General features: G+C 49.5%; 2 protein-coding genes across 6 annotated transcripts in view; one reads left to right on the plus strand and one right to left on the minus strand.

Moving 5' to 3' along the window:
• kiaa1522 (KIAA1522 ortholog) overlaps positions 1-17,267 on the plus strand; it is a 50,356-nt gene extending 33,089 nt beyond the window's left edge. For 2 of the 4 annotated variants that reach the window (XM_042076785.1, XM_042076786.1), the window contains 6 exons: positions 8,703-8,858; positions 9,599-9,639; positions 9,773-9,923; positions 10,498-10,605; positions 11,283-16,151; positions 16,541-17,267. In XM_042076785.1, coding sequence (XP_041932719.1) covers positions 8,703-8,858; positions 9,599-9,639; positions 9,773-9,923; positions 10,498-10,605; positions 11,283-16,151; positions 16,541-16,578 — 5,363 coding nt within the window. In that variant the 3' untranslated portion in view covers positions 16,579-17,267. Of the gene's footprint in view, positions 1-3,360; positions 3,756-8,702; positions 8,859-9,598; positions 9,640-9,772; positions 9,924-10,497; positions 10,606-11,282; positions 16,152-16,540 lie in introns of those variants that run through there. The other 2 variants (XM_042076788.1, XM_042076787.1) reach the window with 2 other exon arrangements.
• Positions 17,268-18,142: 875 nt separating this feature from the next.
• Positions 18,143-20,000, minus strand: part of yars1 (tyrosyl-tRNA synthetase 1) — an 11,701-nt gene continuing 9,843 nt past the window's right edge. Inside the window, exons 11-15 of one of the 2 annotated variants that reach the window (XM_042076790.1) lie at positions 19,884-19,987; positions 19,442-19,635; positions 19,100-19,241; positions 18,657-18,799; positions 18,143-18,626 (exon numbers count right to left, since the gene is read on the minus strand). In XM_042076790.1, coding sequence (XP_041932724.1) covers positions 18,689-18,799; positions 19,100-19,241; positions 19,442-19,635; positions 19,884-19,987 — 551 coding nt within the window. In that variant the 3' untranslated portion in view covers positions 18,143-18,626; positions 18,657-18,688. Of the gene's footprint in view, positions 18,800-19,099; positions 19,242-19,441; positions 19,636-19,883; positions 19,988-20,000 lie in introns of both variants that reach the window. The other variant, XM_042076789.1, reaches the window with a different exon arrangement.

The raw sequence follows: 20,000 nt of genomic DNA on the forward strand, positions 1-20,000 counted from the left end.
ACCATAGTAACCAGAGGCCAGATGGCCTCTTTCAGGAGCCAGAGATGAACCTGAATGAACAATGCTGAATAATAATGAGTGATGCTGAATATGAATGAGTGATGCTGAATATGAATGTCAGCAGGGGACTCCATGGGGACTACTGAGGGGTCCCTCACTGGGCCAGTCATCAAGAGAGAGGGGGAAAGAAGGATAGAGGCAGAGAGAGAGAGAGCGAGACAGAGAAGGATAGAGGCAGAGTGGGGGGAGGTTGTATTGAATTGATAAAGAGGCGGAGAGAAAAAGGGGTTGACTAAGAAAGGTGGAGGATAAAGGGAGAAGCATGATGCTGGTGATGATGCTGATGATGAAGTCATGACTATGTGAGCGTGGGGAAGATGAAGATTTCTAGGAGAGTCCCATCCAGGAGCACACACACACACACACACACATACACACACACACACACACACGCATCCAGGAGCAGACACACACACACACACACACACACACACACACATCCAGGAGCAGACACACACACACACACACATCCAGGAGCAGACACACACACACACACACACATCCAGGAGCAGACACACACACACACACACACACACACACACGCTTCAGGAGCAGAGAGGATTAACGGAGCATGGACAGTCTGCCCATCTGAAGCCACGTCACTTAAAGGAGTGGATAGAGAAGCACCAGATGACTTCTTTTAGAGAGCCGCAAACACACACACACACACACACACACACACGCACGCACACTCACACACACTGAGACCTCAGCTAGCACAGATTAGCTTCTTAGGCCCTTGGTCATATGCAACGTTTGCCCTTTTAATACTTAAGGCACATACTTGTGCAGTACTACTACAGCACTGCTACTACAACACTTCTGTCCTCCTAAAAACACTTCAGGACCTGACGGCCACATTGGGGACATGCCCTCTCATGTTAGATGCTAGATGGCCACATTGGGGACATGCCCTCTCATGTTAGATGCTAGATGGCCACATTGGGGACATGCCCTCTCATGTTAGATGGCCACATTGGGGACATGCCCTCTCATGTTAGATGGCCACATTGGGGACATGCCCTCTCATGTTAGATGCTAGATGGCCACATTGGGGACATGCCCTCTCATGTTAGATGCTAGATGGCCACATTGGGGACATGCCCTCTCATGTTAGATGCTAGATGGCCACATTGGGGACATGCCCTCTCATGTTAGATGGCCACATTGGGGACATGCCCTCTCATGTTAGATGGCCACATTGGGGACATGCCCTCTCATGCTAGATGGCCACATTGGGGACATGCCCTCTCATGCTAGATGCTAGATGGCCACATTGGGGACATGCCCTCTCATGCTAGATGGCCACATTGGGGACATGCCCTCTCATGTTAGATGTTAGATGGCCACATTGGGGACATGCCCTCTCATGTTAGATGTTAGATGGCCACATTGGGGACATGCCCTCTCATGCTAGATGGCCACATTGGGGACATGCCCTCTCATGCTAGATGGCCACATTGGGGACATGCCCTCTCATGCTAGATGCTAGATGGCCACATTGGGGACATGCCCTCTCATGTTAGATGCTAGATGGCCACATTGGGGACATGCCCTCTCATGCTAGATGGCCACATTGGGGACATGCCCTCTCATGCTAGATGCTAGATGGCCACATTGGGGACATGCCCTCTCATGCTAGATGTTAGATGGCCACATTGGGGACATGCCCTCTCATGCTAGATGGCCGCTGTGGCCCCTGCTGAATGCATGATTAGCAGTGTGCCCCTCTCTCCAAAGAGGCCTGAACACCTTGTGTGAGGGCAACCTCAGCTTAAGCAGCAGACCTGTGTGTGGGAACCTGGGGGCAAACACACACACACACACACACACACACACACACACACACCAGATATACCACCAGAATAAAACAGGACTCTCCTGATCTACACGGCATACTGTTGTATAAGTAAACAAGGCAACAAGTACAGGCATAAGTAAACAAGGCAAGGGCTTTCATTACACAGTGATCAGGACCTGATGGAATGCTTCTTCTGACATCAGTGGAGCGTAACTGATGTGGTGCATGACAACGCCTGCATTGTGTAGGGCCCCAGCACTCAGGGCCACTTGCAGTCTTAAGCTTACGTGTTCAACATGAGGTTTAAAGCAAGTCCCATGTTGCCACAGATATGGATTGTCTGAGAATGTGGTGTTGGGCGGCTTTTGTCCCACTTAACTTTGACTGACCCGGCGCTGACAGTCATAGCATGAAGGTACACAAAGACAGACTGTGTGACACTATGGCTACTGCTACGCTATTTCACTCAGCACCTGGAACTATGGATAAAGTATACTCTATCTGACGCACTGCCTGAACTATGGCTAAAGTATACTCTATCTGACGCACTGCCTGAACTATGGCTAAAGTATACTCTATCTGACACACTGCCTGAACTATGGCTAAAGTATACTCTATCTGACACACTGCCTGAACTACAGTATGGCTAAAGGCAAGCTACACTTCCTGAAGCTATGGCTAATGCTATGGTGAAGCTATGGCTATCGCTTGGAACTACTATGGCTTAAGTTACACACACACATATGCATGACTTGACACTATGGTTAAAGCTACACTATCTGACCCAGTGCCAGTCTACAGTTGATGCCATGTTACTGTACACTGTTTGAAATGGTGCAACTCAGCAGCTGGGTCTGAGCCCAAAGTAGGGTGACCCTCACAGGCAGGGCAACACAAGCAGGGCAACACAGGACAGTCATTACCACTGGTATCAGTGGCAGCTCTCCAAACATCTTTTCCTCTCTCAGTGCATCTCTCTCTCTCTCTTTTCCTCTCTCAGTGTATCTCTCTCTCTTTCTTCCTCCCTCAGCGCACATCTCTCTCTTTCTCTAAACATCACTTTCTTTCTTTCCAGATCACATTCTCTCTCAACATCACTGTCATCACTATCTCTCTCTCTTCCTCCCTCAGTGCGTCACTCTCTCTCTCTCTCTCCACATGTATTGTACCACTGTGGCTGCCCTCCTCACCAAAACACTTTTGCCTCAAAAGGAGAAAAACGTAAGGGTGTAGGGGTCGACAGTGTGTGTGTGTTTAAAAGAGTGTTTGTAGTGCTTCTGTGTGTGTGTGTGTGTGTGTGAGGGGGGGGAGTGGGTGAGAGCAGTGAAAGCGTAGGGGAAGCGTATTGGAGGAGAGGCAGCATGTGTGCGTGTGTGGTGAGAGGATTGGAAGAGAGAGGCAGCATGTGTGTGTGTGTGTCTGTGTGTGTGTGCTTGTGTGTGTGTGTGTGTGTGTGGTGAGAGGATTGGAGGAGGAGAGAGGCAGCTGGGATTGGCAAAGCGCAGCAGATCTGACCGGGTGCACTCAAGTTTATCTCTTAGAACTTTATCCGTAGCCCCAACACACACTCCACACACACATACTTCACACACACACAGACACACACACACAGAGAGAGACACTCATCTTCAGCAGTCCTTATCAGGGGCGAGAGGACCAGTGTGTTGGAGTCGGAGAGTCAGAGTCTGATTTGACTTCTCGGGGGGAACTCTGTAGACTGCGTCGACATGTGAGCGGATTAACTTTGGACGCTACACGCTACGCTACGTGTGTGTTTGAAGTTTTACGAGCTGCTATGGTTTCTGCCTGTGTGAGTGTGGACGCCCACAGAGAGACATGGTGGTCTTCCTGAGCAAAAACATTCGCTCCATCTTCTCTGTCTTCAAGAAGAAGGGTAAGTTCCGAGGCCGATTTTCAGTGTTGTCCTATGAGGAAGTGCTTGTATCTTACTGAGGGTTAGCATTAGTGACTGTCTATACCAGGGTTGGTGTTGGCGTTTGTTAGCCTCTGCTACAACAGGTTTGGTATATTTAACTTTTTGTCACTGATGGGGCTTTTGTTGTTGGGTAAACCTCAGAGTTCTCAGAATTTCAACTTGAACAAACTCCCTCCCACAGCTTGCCCCATCAAATGTGTTTTACTTTGAGTGAATTTCATTACGAATGAATGCCGTGTAACTGAACACAACGGATCACCTCAGCATAGACACCTGGAGAGGAGACCAGGGGAGAAGAGAGAGGAGGAGAAGAGAGGGGGGGAGGAGGAGGATAAGAGAGATGAGAGGAGAAAGGGGAGAGGAGAGAAAATGGAGGAGAGGAGAGAGGAGGAGAAGAGAGGGGGGGAGGAGGAGGACAAGAGAGATGAGAGGAGAAAGGGGAGAGGAGAGAGGAGGAGAAGAGAGGAGGAGGAAGAGGAGGAGGTTAATATGGGATGAAGTTGAGATGGGGGGACATGAAGCTGTCAGCAGAGGACAGGAATGTCTGGAGGCGTGGCAGCTGTCCAACTGACTGGCATCACCACGGAGACGTGAGGGGTGCCCGGGAAGATTCCTCCAAGTGCTGCTTGTTTGTTTACAAAAGCACTGCAGACTGTTTACCAGAGCACTGCAGACTGTTTACAAAAGCACTGCAGGTTGTTTACCAAAGTACTGCAGACTGTTTACCAGAGCACTGCAGGTTTCTGACAGAACACTGTTTCTGTGTGTGTGTGTGTGTGTGTGTGTGTGAGAGAAATGGTCGGGTTGGAGGGAGGGTCTACTGGGCAGAGTATGAGCAGATGTCAGTAAAGAGGGCACACAGACACCGCCCTTTCTCTCTCTCTCTCTCTATATATATATATAGGTATATTCCATGCCACTCTCTAAAACACATTTCATTTCTCTCTCTCTCTCTCTCTCTCTCTCTATATATATATATATATATATATATATATATATATATATATATATATATATATATATATAGGTATATTCCATGCCACTCCCTCCATCTCTCTCCCTCTCAGTCAGTGCTCTACCCACCCCTCTTACATCTCAGGCGGATCTGTTACATCAGGAAACCCAAGAGCTGCTCTGTTGTCCTTCGTGATTGTGTGTGTGTGTGTGTGTCATGCTTATGAGTGTGATCTTCATCTCTGACAGTCATATGTTGCTGTCAAGGCTGCGTTCACTAGTCTACTACAGTAAGTCTGGTGTAATTATAGTATGAGACTGTATTGTTGTCCGGAATCTGTCCTCTGTGAGAGTGTGTGAGTGTGTGTCTGTGTGTGTGAGTGTGTGTGAGTGTGTGTGTGTGTCCTCTGTGAGAGTGTGTGAGTGTGTGAGTGTGTGTGTGTGTGTGTGTGTGAGTGTGTGTGTGTGTCCTCTGTGAGAGTGTGTGAGTGTGTGAGTGTGTGTGTGTCCTCTGTGAGAGCTCCTTTCCCCTGTACTCCACCATCACAAGCAGGTCATCTGACACCCCTGCGGGGAGTTGGTAATCTAGCCGGTTAGACCTTCACGTTGGGGGGGGGGGGGGGGGGGGGGGGGCAGATAATACTCTAAAGGGGGTATTTAGAGGCACTAGAACCCTGCAACTACAGTCTGTTTCCACAGGAGGGGGAGAAGGGGGGGGGGGGGTGTTGAATCCCTCTGTTGAGTCATGGTGAAGGTTAGCCGCGAGCGTCCCGTTTCCTCTTTTGTCACAGAACAATCAAACTCAGTGGGCGCCAGACAGGCCTGTCTTGCTCTGGACCTGCGGGTAGCAAGTCCACGCTAGTACCAATCTACCCCAACTATTACCCTAGTCACTAACACACTAACCCCAACTCTTACCCTAGTCAGGTAGCAAGCCCACTCTAGTACCAATCTAACCCCAACTCTCTAGTCACTAACAGACTAACACTAACCCCAACTCTTACCCTAGTCACTAACAGACTAACACTAACCCATACCCTGGTAGCAGATTCAGACTAAGCCCAATCCTAACTCCTAACCCTACAGTAGGTCATGAACGTCTTACCCTGCCTTACAGTTTATCCTAACCTCATGTTGACATGCTGCTGTATTATTTCTCATTCATCATATTATTCATATTATTTCTCGTCATATTTCTCATTCAGCCAGGGTTCCCCATACCTGTTTCTGTGATCCACCAGTGTATTCAGTCCCTGTCAGAATTATCATTATCACAGATGATTTACTCACTACCACTGCCCCAATCCCTCTCTACCCCCTCAGTCAGACAGCCTTCCTCCTGTACGACCTTCAGCCATGTTGGGGGTCAGAGTGAACAGTCTGAAGAGGCTTTAAGAGGGGTGAGATACTCAACATGCGGAGTTTGGGGTCATATCAGGCCAATCCTGCTTATCATGTGCCCCCTACCTGCGTTGGAGCGCGTCCCTGGCTTTAACCAATCACAGAGCTGCGCTGCAGGGAGACGTGGGAAGGGGCATCTGCTCACAGGGCGACCCTGTTGGGATTTTGACCACCCTGCTGCGTTACACACACACCCACCCTGCTGTGTTACACACACACCCACCCTGCTGCATTACACACGCCCACAGCGAGTGGCAGAACCTGCCAGGCTCGCCCTAGAACCAGGACAGTTAGAGAGGGCTCGCCCTAGAACCAGGACAGTTAGAGAGGGCTCGTCCTAGAACCAGGACAGTTACTGTAGAGAGGGCTCGCCCTAGAACCAGGACAGTTAGAGAGGGCTCGCCCTAGAACCAGGACAGTTAGAGAGGGCTCATCCTAGAACCAGGACAGTTACTGTAGAGAGGGCTCGCCCTAGAACCAGGACAGTTAGAGAGGGCTCGCCCTAGAACCAGGACAGTTACTGTAGAGAGGGCCCGCCCTAGAACCAGGACAATTACTGTAGAGAGGGGCTCGCCCTAGAACCAGGACAGTTAGAGACCTAGACCATTCACCTACATGAACACACACACACACACATACACATACACACACCCCACACCACACACACACCAGGCCTTACGAAGATGAGCTGTGTGTGAGGAGCGACAGTTGGTGTGTGTGGGATGAGAACAGTAGGTGTGTGAGAGCAGTAGCCCTGGCAAAGACGCACAGTGTGTGAGAGGCAACGGGCAGTGTGTGTGTGTGTGTGTGTGACGTCGGTTTGACGTATGCTTGAATGTGATCCGGGCTGTCAGCCTTGCTGGTCAAGTTCAGCGGTAGCATGCTGCCGTGTTAATTAGGTGGGGGAGGTGTGATACACACACACATACACACACACACACACATACACAGTCATCTGGTAATGTGGGGAGTGAAAGATCAGGACGAGGTCATTGTGACTCAGATTAAGAGATTACCTAAATGACATGTTAAACAAATGGCAGAGGGGAGGACAATGGGGACTAGTGCAGATTGGAAGAGGCTTTAAATAGCCCCCGTAATGACCATAAGCACATGACCCACATGACCCAACAACCAGCGTACACAACAATGTACACCACCACCTTAGAGCCATCGATACACACTAACAATATTACAATCACATGAATGTGTTACAGGATGCTGTAAAATTCTGGAACAACTTTTTTTTTTTATTTCATTAATATTTTTGTGTGTGTGTGTAGTCCAAGTAAAATCTCCTAATATATCGTAACATGCTGAATACCCGTCGTGGCACATCTTTAGACCTTTCTGTGTGTACAGTACCCATAGTCCAAGTGAAATCTCCTAATATACTGTAAACATACAGATTTTTAATCCAAAATGCTGCATACCAGTCGTCATGGTCTCTGAGCTGTAAAGCTGGTCACCTCTTATGTTATGTCTGTGCTGCCTGGTGTCTGTAGTCCAGGGTTCCCACTAAGTCGAATGTAAAATTACATGACTTTTCCCTGACAAAAAACCTGAATTTCCACGACTTACTATATAACGAATGTTACAATATACCGACCAATGATTTCAGAGCACCCGTGTAGCAGTCAAGAATATTTAACTTTTTTAGAGCGGGAGATGAATAAATGGGCATTGAATAAACACAGTTGGGCTATTCAAGCAAACAGTACAGCCAATAAGCAGATATACACAAATTCTGTATAGAAATATATTTGTATTAATGTATTTTGGCAAGAAAATGTTAAACTGCTGCAACAAAAATCCCTGATTTTCTACGACTTTGACCCAAAAATGATAAAATTCCCTGACTTCCCATGTCTGGAAAAGACTTTCTAAAATTCCATGATATTCCAGAAATTCCATGACCGTGGGAACCCTGGTATTCATGTGAAGGTGAGAGTCCTGTCTGACCAGCCCAGCCGTGACCTGTGAGGTGTTGATCTGCGCCACTGATGTGATTAGCACGTGTGCTAATGATCTTATGCTCCACTTGTCTGAGCTCATCACTGTGGCACACTGGCACAGCTCCCAAGTCCTCCGGCACAACGGGCAGCCTTTATGCAGGACAGTTGGGGCTGCTCACACTGGACAACAAATCACACTCAAATACTGTACACCACACACACTCAAACACTGTGGACCATACACTCAAACACTGTCGACCACACACACTCAAACGCTGTGGACCGCACACTCAAACGCTGTTGACCACACACACTCAAACGCTGTCAACCACACATAGTTTCACTCTTGACAACACTGTAAACCACACACACACAGTTTTACTCTGGACATCACTGTAGGCCACACACACAGTTTTACTCTGGACATCACTGTAGACCACACACACAGTTTTACTCTGGACATCACTGTAGACCACACGCTCAAATGACATTTCTCTTGTCTTATCTCCCACCTCTCTCTCTCTCCCACTTCTCTCTCTCTCTCTCTCCCTATCCCTCTCTCTCTCCCTCTCCCTCTCTTCCTGTGTATCCCCAGCTGGGCCGAAGGAGGAGGAGCTGGGCAGGCTGGCGGTACACTACACGGCGTCGCCGCACTTCCAGGAGAACGTCTTTATCGAGGGCAGCAGACCCAAACACCTGCAGGACCTCCACACAGAGGCGCAGGAGGGGCTCAAGATCCTCCTGCAGGAGGGTGGGTCCCCCGTCATGGACGTCACACCGTTACTGATGCCACACTGTTATCTACTGTATTCCACACTGTTACATATTCAACACCGTTACTGATGCCACACTATTCCACACTGTTACATATTCAACACCTTTACTGATGCCACACTGTTATCTGTTCCACACTGTTACATATTCAACACCTTTACTGATGCCACACTGTTATCTGTTCCACACTGTTACATATTCAACACCTTTACTGATGCCACACTGTTATCTATAGTATTCCACACTGTTACATATTCAACACCTTTACTGATGCCACACTGTTATCTGTTCCACACTGTTACATATTCAACACCTTTACTGATGCCACACTGTTATCTATAGTATTCCACACTGTTACATATTCAACACCGTTACTGATGCCACACTGTTATCTATAGTATTCCACACTGTTACTTATTCAACACTGTTATCTGTTCCACACCATTACTGATGCCACACTGTTATCTATTCCACACTGTTACATATTCAACACCGTTACTGTTACTGATGCCACACTGTTATCTATTCCACACTGTTACATATTCAACACCGTTACTAATGCCACACTGTTAACCAAACACAATTCACATTTTGCCCTTAAAATGGTTCTGTGCAGCATATGACGTCTGCTATATGTGATTTCCAGAGAATCCCAAAAGGCTTTTTACACAGAATTAATCATGTATTTGTGACTGATATAATTTGTTTCCCTCACAGAACATAAAAATGGTGTGGACTTTCTGGCTGACCAGAGTAACGTAAGTGTCAAAAGCAGCAAAGGCACTGGACACAAATGACTTCAAGTTCACTACAAGTTCCAGTCCAGAGCAGCAGAATGTGACATGTGCTCTCTGTTTGCTTGTTTGTTTGTTTGTTTGTTTGTTTGTGTAGTCTGAGGTCGAGCCCTGGCCAGAGAGAGATGCGGCCGACTCCCATCACAGAGACGAGTCAGAGGGCCCTGGGAGCATCGCCGCAAACTCCTCCACCTCCTCAGCATCCGCTGCGTCCTCCGTCTCCAACCGACCCCTGCTTACGCGGCAAGGTCTGCGCACGCATGCCCCACAACATTACGCAACACAACATGTGTTTGATATTACAAGCCTCGCTCAGAGGGAGAAGCCATTTTGAAATGGAGAGGCTTTGACTTTCAGATGTCCTGAATTAGTTTATTTAGGAATAAGAGCCAAACATAGATTCCTCCCTGTAGGACATGGACTGCTGTCTAGATTCCTCCCAGGACATGGATTGCTGTCGCTCTCAAATTGTGTTTGTTGGTTGTGTATAGGGCACCTTATCTGTCAGCTGGCATTTGTATGGGGTGCACATGCCCCCTTTATGTGGTGAGAGAGTAGTGTGCCATGCTTCTATTATGGGATGAGAATGTAGTGTGGGTCTACCATGCCACTGTTAGGGGGAGAGCGAGAGAGTGTTGGTGTTGATAACATCAAAGCCATGGTCGCTACGGGAACAGAACTGAAGTTTTAAACTCCGCATTTTAAAGCAGCTGACATTCCACATCCAAACCACACAACCGCTGGAGGCAACGACTGCATTCCCTTTCTCTCCCTGTGTCTAATCCCACTGTTGTCCTCAACGCCCCACATGTGCTTCTGCAGGCTCCACATTCAAGCCGCTGCACCCTGTGAAGAGGCCTGAGAGGACCAAGAAGAGGACCAGGAGAACCACCATCATGGGCATTCCACAGCAGGTCCAGAGAGAGCTGGGTAGGTGCACCATTTTCTGCCCCTTTCATATAAATATTTCAATAAACAGAGATTAATGTAATCATTAATTTGTTTTCAAATTGTCAGTAAGTGGCGAAACCCAAGATAACAGAAATAATCTTGTTGCGTTAAAAAGAGTAACAGATTGTTGTGTGCTAGTTCTAAATGTGTGCTAGTGCTAATGGGAAAATGTGTGCTAATTTCAAATGTGTGCTAGTGCTAATGTGAAAATGTGTGCTAATTTCAAATGTGTGCTAATTTCAAATGTGTGCTAGTGCTAATTTAAAATGTGTGCTAGTGCTAATGTGAAAATGTGTGCTAATTTCAAATGTGTTCTAGTGCTAATGTGAAAATGTGTGCTAATTTCAAATGTGTGCTAGTGCTAATGTGTGCTAGTGCTAATTTCAAATGTGTGCTAGTGCTAATGTGAAAATGTGTGCTAATTTCAAATGTGTGCTAGTGCTAATGTGAAAATGTGTGCTAGTGCTAAATGTGTGCTAGTGCTAATGTGAAAATGTGTGCTAGTGCTAATGTGAAAATGTGTGCTAGTTATAAATGTGTGCTAGTGCTAATGTGAAAATGTGTGCTAGAGCTAATGTGAAAATGTGTGCTAATTTCAAATGTGTGCTAGTGTTAATTTCAAATGTGTGCTAGTGCTAATTTCAAATGTGTGCTAGTCATGCAGAGGGCAGCCTTGCCACAGCAGCAGCAGGTTGCTGATGACGGAGTGACGTCCCTGGATGTCGTGATCATCCCCACCATCGATGGGGAGACTCCGGCACCGGACCACGAGGGGGTACGTGTGCACCTGCAGAGCATCGAGGCCATCCAGGCCTCCCGCGAGGAGCAGCTTCTGAGGCAGCACCTGCAGGCTCTCTACAGGGACGACCTGGCACTCGCCCACCGCGCCGGACCGCGGGCCTCGGCCCTGCAGCGGCCCAAGTCCCTGGCCGTGCCCGGCCTCACGTCCTCCAGCTTCCTGCACGAGCCGCTGGGCCCGGTCATGTCCATCTCCCCCCAGGCCACCTACCTGTCCAAGATCATCCCCAACGCTATTCTGCCTGCCGCCGTCGACGTCATCCAGATAGACCGCAGCCGCCGCAACCGGGGCAGCATGCGCGCCATCAGCAAGAGCAGCCTGGCTTCGGCCAGCCCGCCGTCGTCGTGTCGCTCGGGCGACGACACCCAGGAGCCGCGCTCGTCCGCCAGCTCTCACGGCAGCCAATCACAGTCCTCCGAGACTGTCGTGTCCAACTCCTCCACCGTCTCCTCGAAGGGAGCCACCCCCACCCCAGCGGAGTGCCCGAAGGAGCGTGGAGATCTAAGCATGGCCCACACCAGCACTAGGGTGGCCTTGAGCTCCTTCTGCTCTGAGAGTAAGGGCACCAGCTTGAGGGGTCCAGAGTCCAGGGTGACCACTGTAGCCGAAGTGGTGAAGGATGATGATGATGATGAGGATGGGGAGAACGTCAGGAACAGCCGGGCATTCACCCGGAGTCTGTCTGTGATGAAGACCAAACAGCCACCCGCACCTCCCAGGAGGACGTTTTCCCTGCACCACGAGAAGGTCAAGAGGAGGTCAAGAGAGCTGGTGGAGGGGAAGGACTCGGGCAATAAAGAGGGGGGTAAGGGGCAGAACAAGCCTACAGAGGGAAACACATCTGCAGTCAGAGCAGGCAGCTCCGATCACTCCTCCAGCTCCAGCACCGTGGCTGAAGATTCCCGATTATCCAGCATCTCCAGCCCCCAGAGTCCACTGGTGGACCAGTGTGAGACAAGCAGCTCATCCCAACAAAACGCTTCCACGGCAGAGAGTAAGTTTGACAGGACTTTGTCCCCCTCCAGTGGTTACTCCAGCCAAAGTGGCACCCCCACGCTCTCTCAAAAGGAGATCTGCCCTCCTTCACCGGAGAAGCAAAAGCCCCCAAAGCCAGAGAGGAGCGGCTCGAGGGCATCTCCATCAGTCTCCAACTCCTCTTCAGTTGCATGTTTGTCCACAGGAGAGTTGGATCCTGTGCGGCGAGGAAGCACGCCCAACACCACGCCTCCGCAGACACTCAAAGCCCCGCCTCCGACAGCTCCTCCCCACTCCGCAGTGAACCTCAGGGATCTCCTCAACATTCCACCCCCTCCCAAGGTCAAAGCCCCCTCGCCCCCGCCTCCTGAAACCTGGGCACACAACACGCGCACCTTTGAGCTTCTGTGTGGCCCACCTCCAGACGCTAGGAGGCTCTTGCAGCTGCAGAATCAAGTGCAGGGAGTAGTTAACCAGACCCAAAGCCAAGAGCCTCCCTTGCAGCACCACGCTGCTGCTTCTCACCCAAAGACTCCCGCCAGTGGTGGCGATAAGAATGTCTCTCAGGTGGAAAACCAGGGAAGTGAAAAGCTGAAAGTGAAGGAAGAGCAAGTGCCTGTTCAGACACCGAACGACCGAACGACTGAAAGTGCGTTTGAGCCCCTGGCTCTGAGTAATGCCGATGCTGTGGTGACGCTCATGAGACAGCGGGAGAGTCAGGATATGGCCGTGCACGTGAAACAGAGGGACAGTCAGGATGTTCATCAGAGGGAAGAGGCTTGTCTCCAGGCTGACAAACAGAAAATCCCAGAGATGTCAAACACGGGCCCAGAGATGTCAAACACGGGCCCAGAGATGTCAAACACGGGCAAGGGCCCCACAGCACCAAAGAAAGAGCCTCCGCCAGTAATGAAGAAGAGGGTTAGAATTAAGCAGAGACCGGAGGAGGCTCTGCAGAGTACACAAGGGCACACCAACAGCCTGCAAAGTACACAAGGGCACACCATCAGCCTGCAAAGCACACAAGGTCACACCAACAGCCTACAGAGTACACAAGGGCACACCATCAGCCTGCAAAGCACACAAGGGCACACCATCAGCCTGCAGAGTACAGAAGGTCACACCAACACCCTAAAGAGTACACAAGGGCACACCATCAGCCTGCAAAGTACACAAGGGCACACCATCAGCCTGCAAAGTACACAAGGTCACACCAACAGCCTACAGAGTACAGAAGGTCACACCAACACCCTAAAGAGTACACAAGGGCACACCATCAGCCTGCAAAGTACACAAGGTCACACCAACAGCCTACAGAGTACAGAAGGTCACACCAACACTCTAAAGAGTACACAAGGTCACACCAACACCCTAAAGAGTACACAAGGTCACACCAACACTCTACAGAGTACACAAGGACACACCAGCACCTTACAGAGTACACAAGGACACACCAACATCGTCTCAGGGGAGGTGCCTGAGGTGTTGTGTCCTTCACCAGAGACACACCTCTCATTAGCCAAGGACACCACATCTATGGTTAAGGCTGTCACAGGGGGAGCTAACACAGAGCGTTTGGCTCCTGTGGAAGAGTGTGTGGAGTCTGCGAAACTCCACAGTTCTTTGGTCCAGGCTGTCACAGGCGACGTTAATGCAGAGCGTTTGGCTCCTGTAGGAGAGTGTGTGGAGTCTGCCAGACTCAACGGCTCTTCTCCCCCCCCCTCCCCTCCTCCTAACCACCATCCACCCCCTCCCCCCTCTAAAACATCACCCCCAGCTTCATCTTTCTCTCCTCCCCCTAAGGAGGAACAAGAGCCACTTCACACAGAGTCTGTCTGGCCTCCTCCCCCTCCACCCCTGGAGGACCTGCCTGAGTTAGTCTACGAAGGACAGGAGGAGCTAGACTTCCCTCCACCCCCACCCCCTTTCTCACAACAGACCCTCCCAGAACTGGAAGGCTCTCAGATAGAGGTAAACCAGGAAAATGAGCTGGAGGACCTTGAGGCATCTGTAGCTGACAAATGTGTGGAGCTGCCTTCTGTACAACAAAACGAGGAGCTACATCCTGAAGAGGAAATCCTGGGAAACCCAGTGGCAGCACTTCCTACTTTACCTGAGGCTGGAAAACTCAAGCAGACGACTATGTTAACTGCTGATCAAGCAGTCACTGATGTTCAACCAGGTGAGCATCTCCCTGAATGCTTTGAGGCCATGGGGCCATTGGACTTGGGTAGTGGTACTGCCCCCTCCAATGAGTTTCCTCAGACGCTTACGGAACAACCAACCCTCACTCCTGAGAACCAGCTCCTGACTCAAGAACTCCCACCCCTGACACAGGAAATACCGCCCGCGACACAGGAAATCCCACCAATGACACAGGAAATCCCGCCCACGACACAGGAAATTCCACACCTGACACAGGAAATCCCACCCGCGACACAGGAAATCCCGCCTCCGGCACAGGAAACCCTGATTATGACTCCAGAAATCCTGTCCCTGGCTGAAGACCTCCCATCCCTAATGCAAGAAAACCTGCTCCTGAAACAGGAAATCCCAACCCTAATTCAAGAGCTCCCACCCCTTACACTGGAATCCCCGACCCTAATCGAAGACATCCCGTCTCCCCCACAAGAGGCTCCACCTCCCCCACCATCCACCAATGACAGTGATCCCGCCCCTGAGCCTCACAGGTCTGGCTCCGCAGGTTTGGGTCCTTCGACACTGCTCCTAGCTCACGTGCCTACCTCTTCACCCCCTCAGTCAAGCCAAGCCACTGTGAACTTCAGGAGACAGTCCAGCCAGCTGAGCAGGGAGAGCCGCAGCAAGGAACTGCTCTTACGGAAGAGCGCATCCATGCCCAAAGAGGACGCAAACATCCCTCTGGTCACACCCTCCCTGCTACAGATGGTCCGCCTCCGTTCCGTGGGAGTGGGTGAGGACCCGGGGATGGCTCCATCCCCTGATCACACCCCAAAGGCTGACAGCACGCAGAGCCAGGACCAAGCTGTACCACAAAAACTCACAAGTTCGGACCAAACAATACCCCAAAAACCCACAAGCTCAGACCAAGACGTATCTCAAAAACTCATGAGTTTAGACCAAGCAGTATCCCAAAAACCCACAGGCTCAGACCAAGCAGTACCCCAAAAACCCATCCGCAAATCCCTGAGTCTGAGAGCTGGCACCCCAGCCGTGAAGACTCCAGGCGGCCCGGCTGCCGCCCCCTCACTTCGCCTGCAGGAGGCCATTCGGCTGAAGACAGCGGCCATGACTTCCAGGGACGGCCTCCCAGCCAGGCTATGTCTGCGTTCCTCCATGGCCTCCCTACACAGCGGCGACACGTCGTCTCCACCAGGGGGCGACATGCACAAGTCCCCAGCTTCCACTGCCAGCTTCATCTTCTCCAAGAGCACAAAGAAGGTTGTCATAGAGACGACCTCTGCCCCTGAGGCGCTGATGGGCCTGAAGCAGAGCCTGGCTGCTGAGCTGAGGCAGGCGTCTGACGAGGCTAAGCAGGTGGCGGCCAACGGCACCAACAAAATGGCGAAGCTTCCGCCTCCTGTCGCCAGGAAGCCACCACAGCACAGCACAAATGCCACCGAGAAGGTCACCGTCACCGCGGCGACCGAGCGGAGCCCCTGGGGAGGCATGCAGGGTTCCGCAGCGGGGGCTGTGGCAGCCAACGGCGGGACCACGATGTTGGAAGTTGCCAGTCAGCAAGCACAGGCTACAGATGAGACAGATTCAGCAGGTAATCTGCACTTTTATCTCAAAGGTATAATAAGTTATCAGGGTCACAAATCATGCCCATGTTTTTAGTAAGATTTCTCCAAACCTTGAGGAAGGGGTATGGGGCTGAGGCAGAAATTTTCACAATAAAGTGCATAACTGACTTTAAGGGTAGGTAGAGATCTTTTTGGTCATTTCAAATCTGTCTCAGACTGTTCCTACTACTCGTGTAGGATTAAATTGAGACATAAAAGATCAATATGCGATCACATCTGGATCTGACATTTATCTTTAAACTATTTTTTTTATTTTATTTTTTAGTTTATCATGAATTTGGTAATAATTTACAATCATTATTTATCAGTCCAATGTCTTGTGTGTAACTACCTGGACCTTGTATCGTTCAATCAGGAGGAGCAGACAGAACAAACAGCATTGAGGTCTCGTGAAGAGGGCCGGAGGATGTCACAGGAGTCAGCAAGGAGGAGTACCTGCGACAACAGCGATGGAGACACATAACCATGGCAACATGGAGCATGGTCACTGGGACTGATATGTGATCTCAAACTGCCTTAGCCTCACTACGGCCTTCCTATTTATGCAAAAATGGTCTTAGTCCCAGCCCCCTTTTACCTTAAATAGCTTTATTTTAGCCTTTGAAGTATTTTTCTAAACAACCATTTTTGTCTGCGTGGTTCAGAGTGTGAACAGCTGACCCAAAAGGATGGCTGTATGGCTCTTTATAGAGGTCTCTGACTGCAAGGTTAGACTGCCCTCTAGTGATCACCATGGGTAGCACGCACTGTTCATTTCACTGTTTGATTGGTCAGCCACACTTTTGTGTTTGGCCTGTGTATACCCATCATACATCATTTTATTTGATTTGAAGCACTCAGAAGTAGATGCTCTACATGTGATCATGTGCTCCACTAACTAACTGCTAGCAATGTTATATTTTATGATAGATTTGCGTGCAAATTGTCTGTTAACCTGTAAATGCATTTACATAGACATTTTAAAACTAAAACTATATTTAATTTGTTTTTTCCTTATACACTTTGTTTGGGAAATGATGAAAGTGCTTTTTAAGAATAAGCTGATGCATATATTTGAATATAAATGAACTCTTTTGAACTTATAACATAAAAGCACTTTTTTTAGCAATCCATGCTGCACCCACAGGGTAATGCCACTGATGTAGTTCTAAGAGAGGTCCAGTAAGTGCAAAATAATTTAGCTACGTCTTAGCAGAAGCTCAAGGCAATGGAGTTCCCCGTAGTAGGAGTTCCTTACCCATGCTTAATTATTTATGAACTTATATTTATGTTTTCATGAGCATTTTCCCTGATCACATAGATGACCTGTCAAAGCATCATGTATTACCATGGTGAAATAAACACTTACAAGTAAACTGTGTTCCATTCATTCCGAGAGTCCTAAAAGTCTAATATAGCTCCAGCTCCGGCACGACTGGCTGGGGCACCTGTACGCCGGCGACCCGGGTTCGATTCCCGCCCCATGGTCCTTTCCGGATCCCACCCTTGCTCTCTCTCCCACTCGCTTCCTGTCATTCTCCACTGTCTCCAAAAGGCCAAACATTTTTTTTTATGATATAACGCCTGTGATGTTGGGAACAGACCTCCATTTTCCATTACTGACACAATCCAGATTTAAACATGTCTGAAGTTATCTGGACCGGCCTGATCTATGGCTGCAGTTATGACATGCATCCAACAGCTCCATCATAATGTGTGTGTGTGTGTGCTCATAACCAGTTCCCAACACTCTAGAGGTCTATTCTCAGCACAAATGTACATCATGCTTTCCCGTGTTAAAGCACCACACACACACAGGGCCCACACACAAGCACAGCACACACCAACCGCTTACACACACACACAGAGGACACACACACACACACACACACACAGTGGACACACACAGGACACACACACACACCACTCCAAAGGAAACATTAAATGACAGGTAAGAATTCGCCCACTTTCTTTAATATAGTTTGTATAACGAACCGGTTTATTTCATGTAGTTTGTATAATGAGCCAGTTTATTTCATTCCAGTTGGTGCCGGTACAGAAGCCAACATAACAGTTTACAGTGCAGACCCGCCCCCAGAGTCATGAAGCATGGAGTATTCCTATGAGCCCGACAAGATCAATGGACTTATATACACCTTACAGTTCAGTCCCACACACACCTACACCTACTTGTTCCACCCGCAGGTGAGCTCAGGTATGAGAGCCCCAGGTGACAGCTCACCACCTCACTCAGGTGTGGAGGAAATGTTTGTTTGAGTGACAGGTGTTGATTACAGCTTTTGTGACAGAATGGACGATTATCAATCTGGTGTTGGTGTTGTCTTCATCAGTACCTTCCAACCCCACGATCTCAGGTTGAGCGACGCCAAGCGGAAACGGCCTGATGGGAAATAGTTTGCTATGGACAGATGAGTGTGAGGCAGGACACAGTTGTTATGAGAATGGGTGTGTGTGTGTGTGTGTGTGTGTGTGTGTGTGTGTGTGTGTGTGTGTGTGTGTGTGTCTAGCTAATGTTTCCTCCCTTGAGGGTTCTGCAGGTGATCTGGCCCAGTTTGGTCATCAGGTCCTTTTCTTGCCACTGAGCCACACACGTGCCAGAGATCTTCAGGTCCTCCTACAACATACACACGCACACAGAGTAATTAGGTACTCGTACACACACACACACACACACACACACAACGTAATTAGGTACACACACACACACACACACACACACACACACACAACGCAATTAGGTACACACACACACAGTAATTAGGTACACACACACACACACACACACACACACACACACACACACACACACACACACACACAGTAATTAGGCACACAAAAATACTACACAATTTACTAAGCTGTGAAGATATAAGCAGTATATCACTCTGCTGGCAGGCAAGCCACACACACACACCTGTATTTTCTCGAACACCTTCTTTTTGGGTTTCAACTCATCATCAGGTTTGCCTGAATCGTAGCCCTCCACGTATACCCGTTCCCCAGGCGACGACCCCTCAGGGGGGTCAAGAGGCTCCACCCTCCTGGGGTCACCTTCACTGAAACACAAAGGATGAGAAACCATCAAACAAACACACACACACACACACACACACACACACAGGGGGATAACTACAGAAACACACACATATATAACTCTACATTTACACCCACGGGTCTAACTCTTCACATTTACACTGAGTTGTGTGCCCACACACACACACACACACACACACGCGTTCTAACTCGATTCACTCACACAGAGGCACAGAGCAGCATGGCCTGGGACTCGATCCCCCTCATCTTCTGGGGTTTCAGGTTGCATAGCAACACCACCAGTCGGTCCTGCAAGTCCTCCTGGGAAATGTAGGCCACCAGGCCGCTCACCACCGTCCTTGGCTCCGCCTCCCCCACGTCGATCTTCTCCAGGTACAGCGAGTCTGCGTCAGGGTGCTGGGTGGGGAAGAGAGGGGAGGGTTCTGTAAGTGTGTGTGTGTGTGTGTGTCTAGAGCAATTTGGTCTGACCACTGCCAAGGTGTGTGTGTGTGTGTCGATGTACACTGAGAGTGAAGAACTCCGCCAACTCAGTTCAGCCAATTTAGTCTGGCATCTGGTGTGTGTGTGTGTGCCTGAGAGGAAGCGTTTTGGCTAGGTCTTCTGTGTGTGTGTGTGTGTGTGTGTGTGTGTGTGTGTGTGTTCACCTTCTCCACGCTGACGATTTTGCCGACTCTGATGTCCAGTCTGGAGGGAATGACCTGGTCATCGTCCCCCCCTCCTCCTCCTCCTTTACCGCCTTTCGCTGCTTCTGTAAACAACAA

This window comes from Alosa sapidissima, chromosome 21, assembly GCF_018492685.1.
Source record: "Alosa sapidissima isolate fAloSap1 chromosome 21, fAloSap1.pri, whole genome shotgun sequence".
Taxonomy (NCBI): domain Eukaryota; kingdom Metazoa; phylum Chordata; class Actinopteri; order Clupeiformes; family Clupeidae; genus Alosa; species Alosa sapidissima.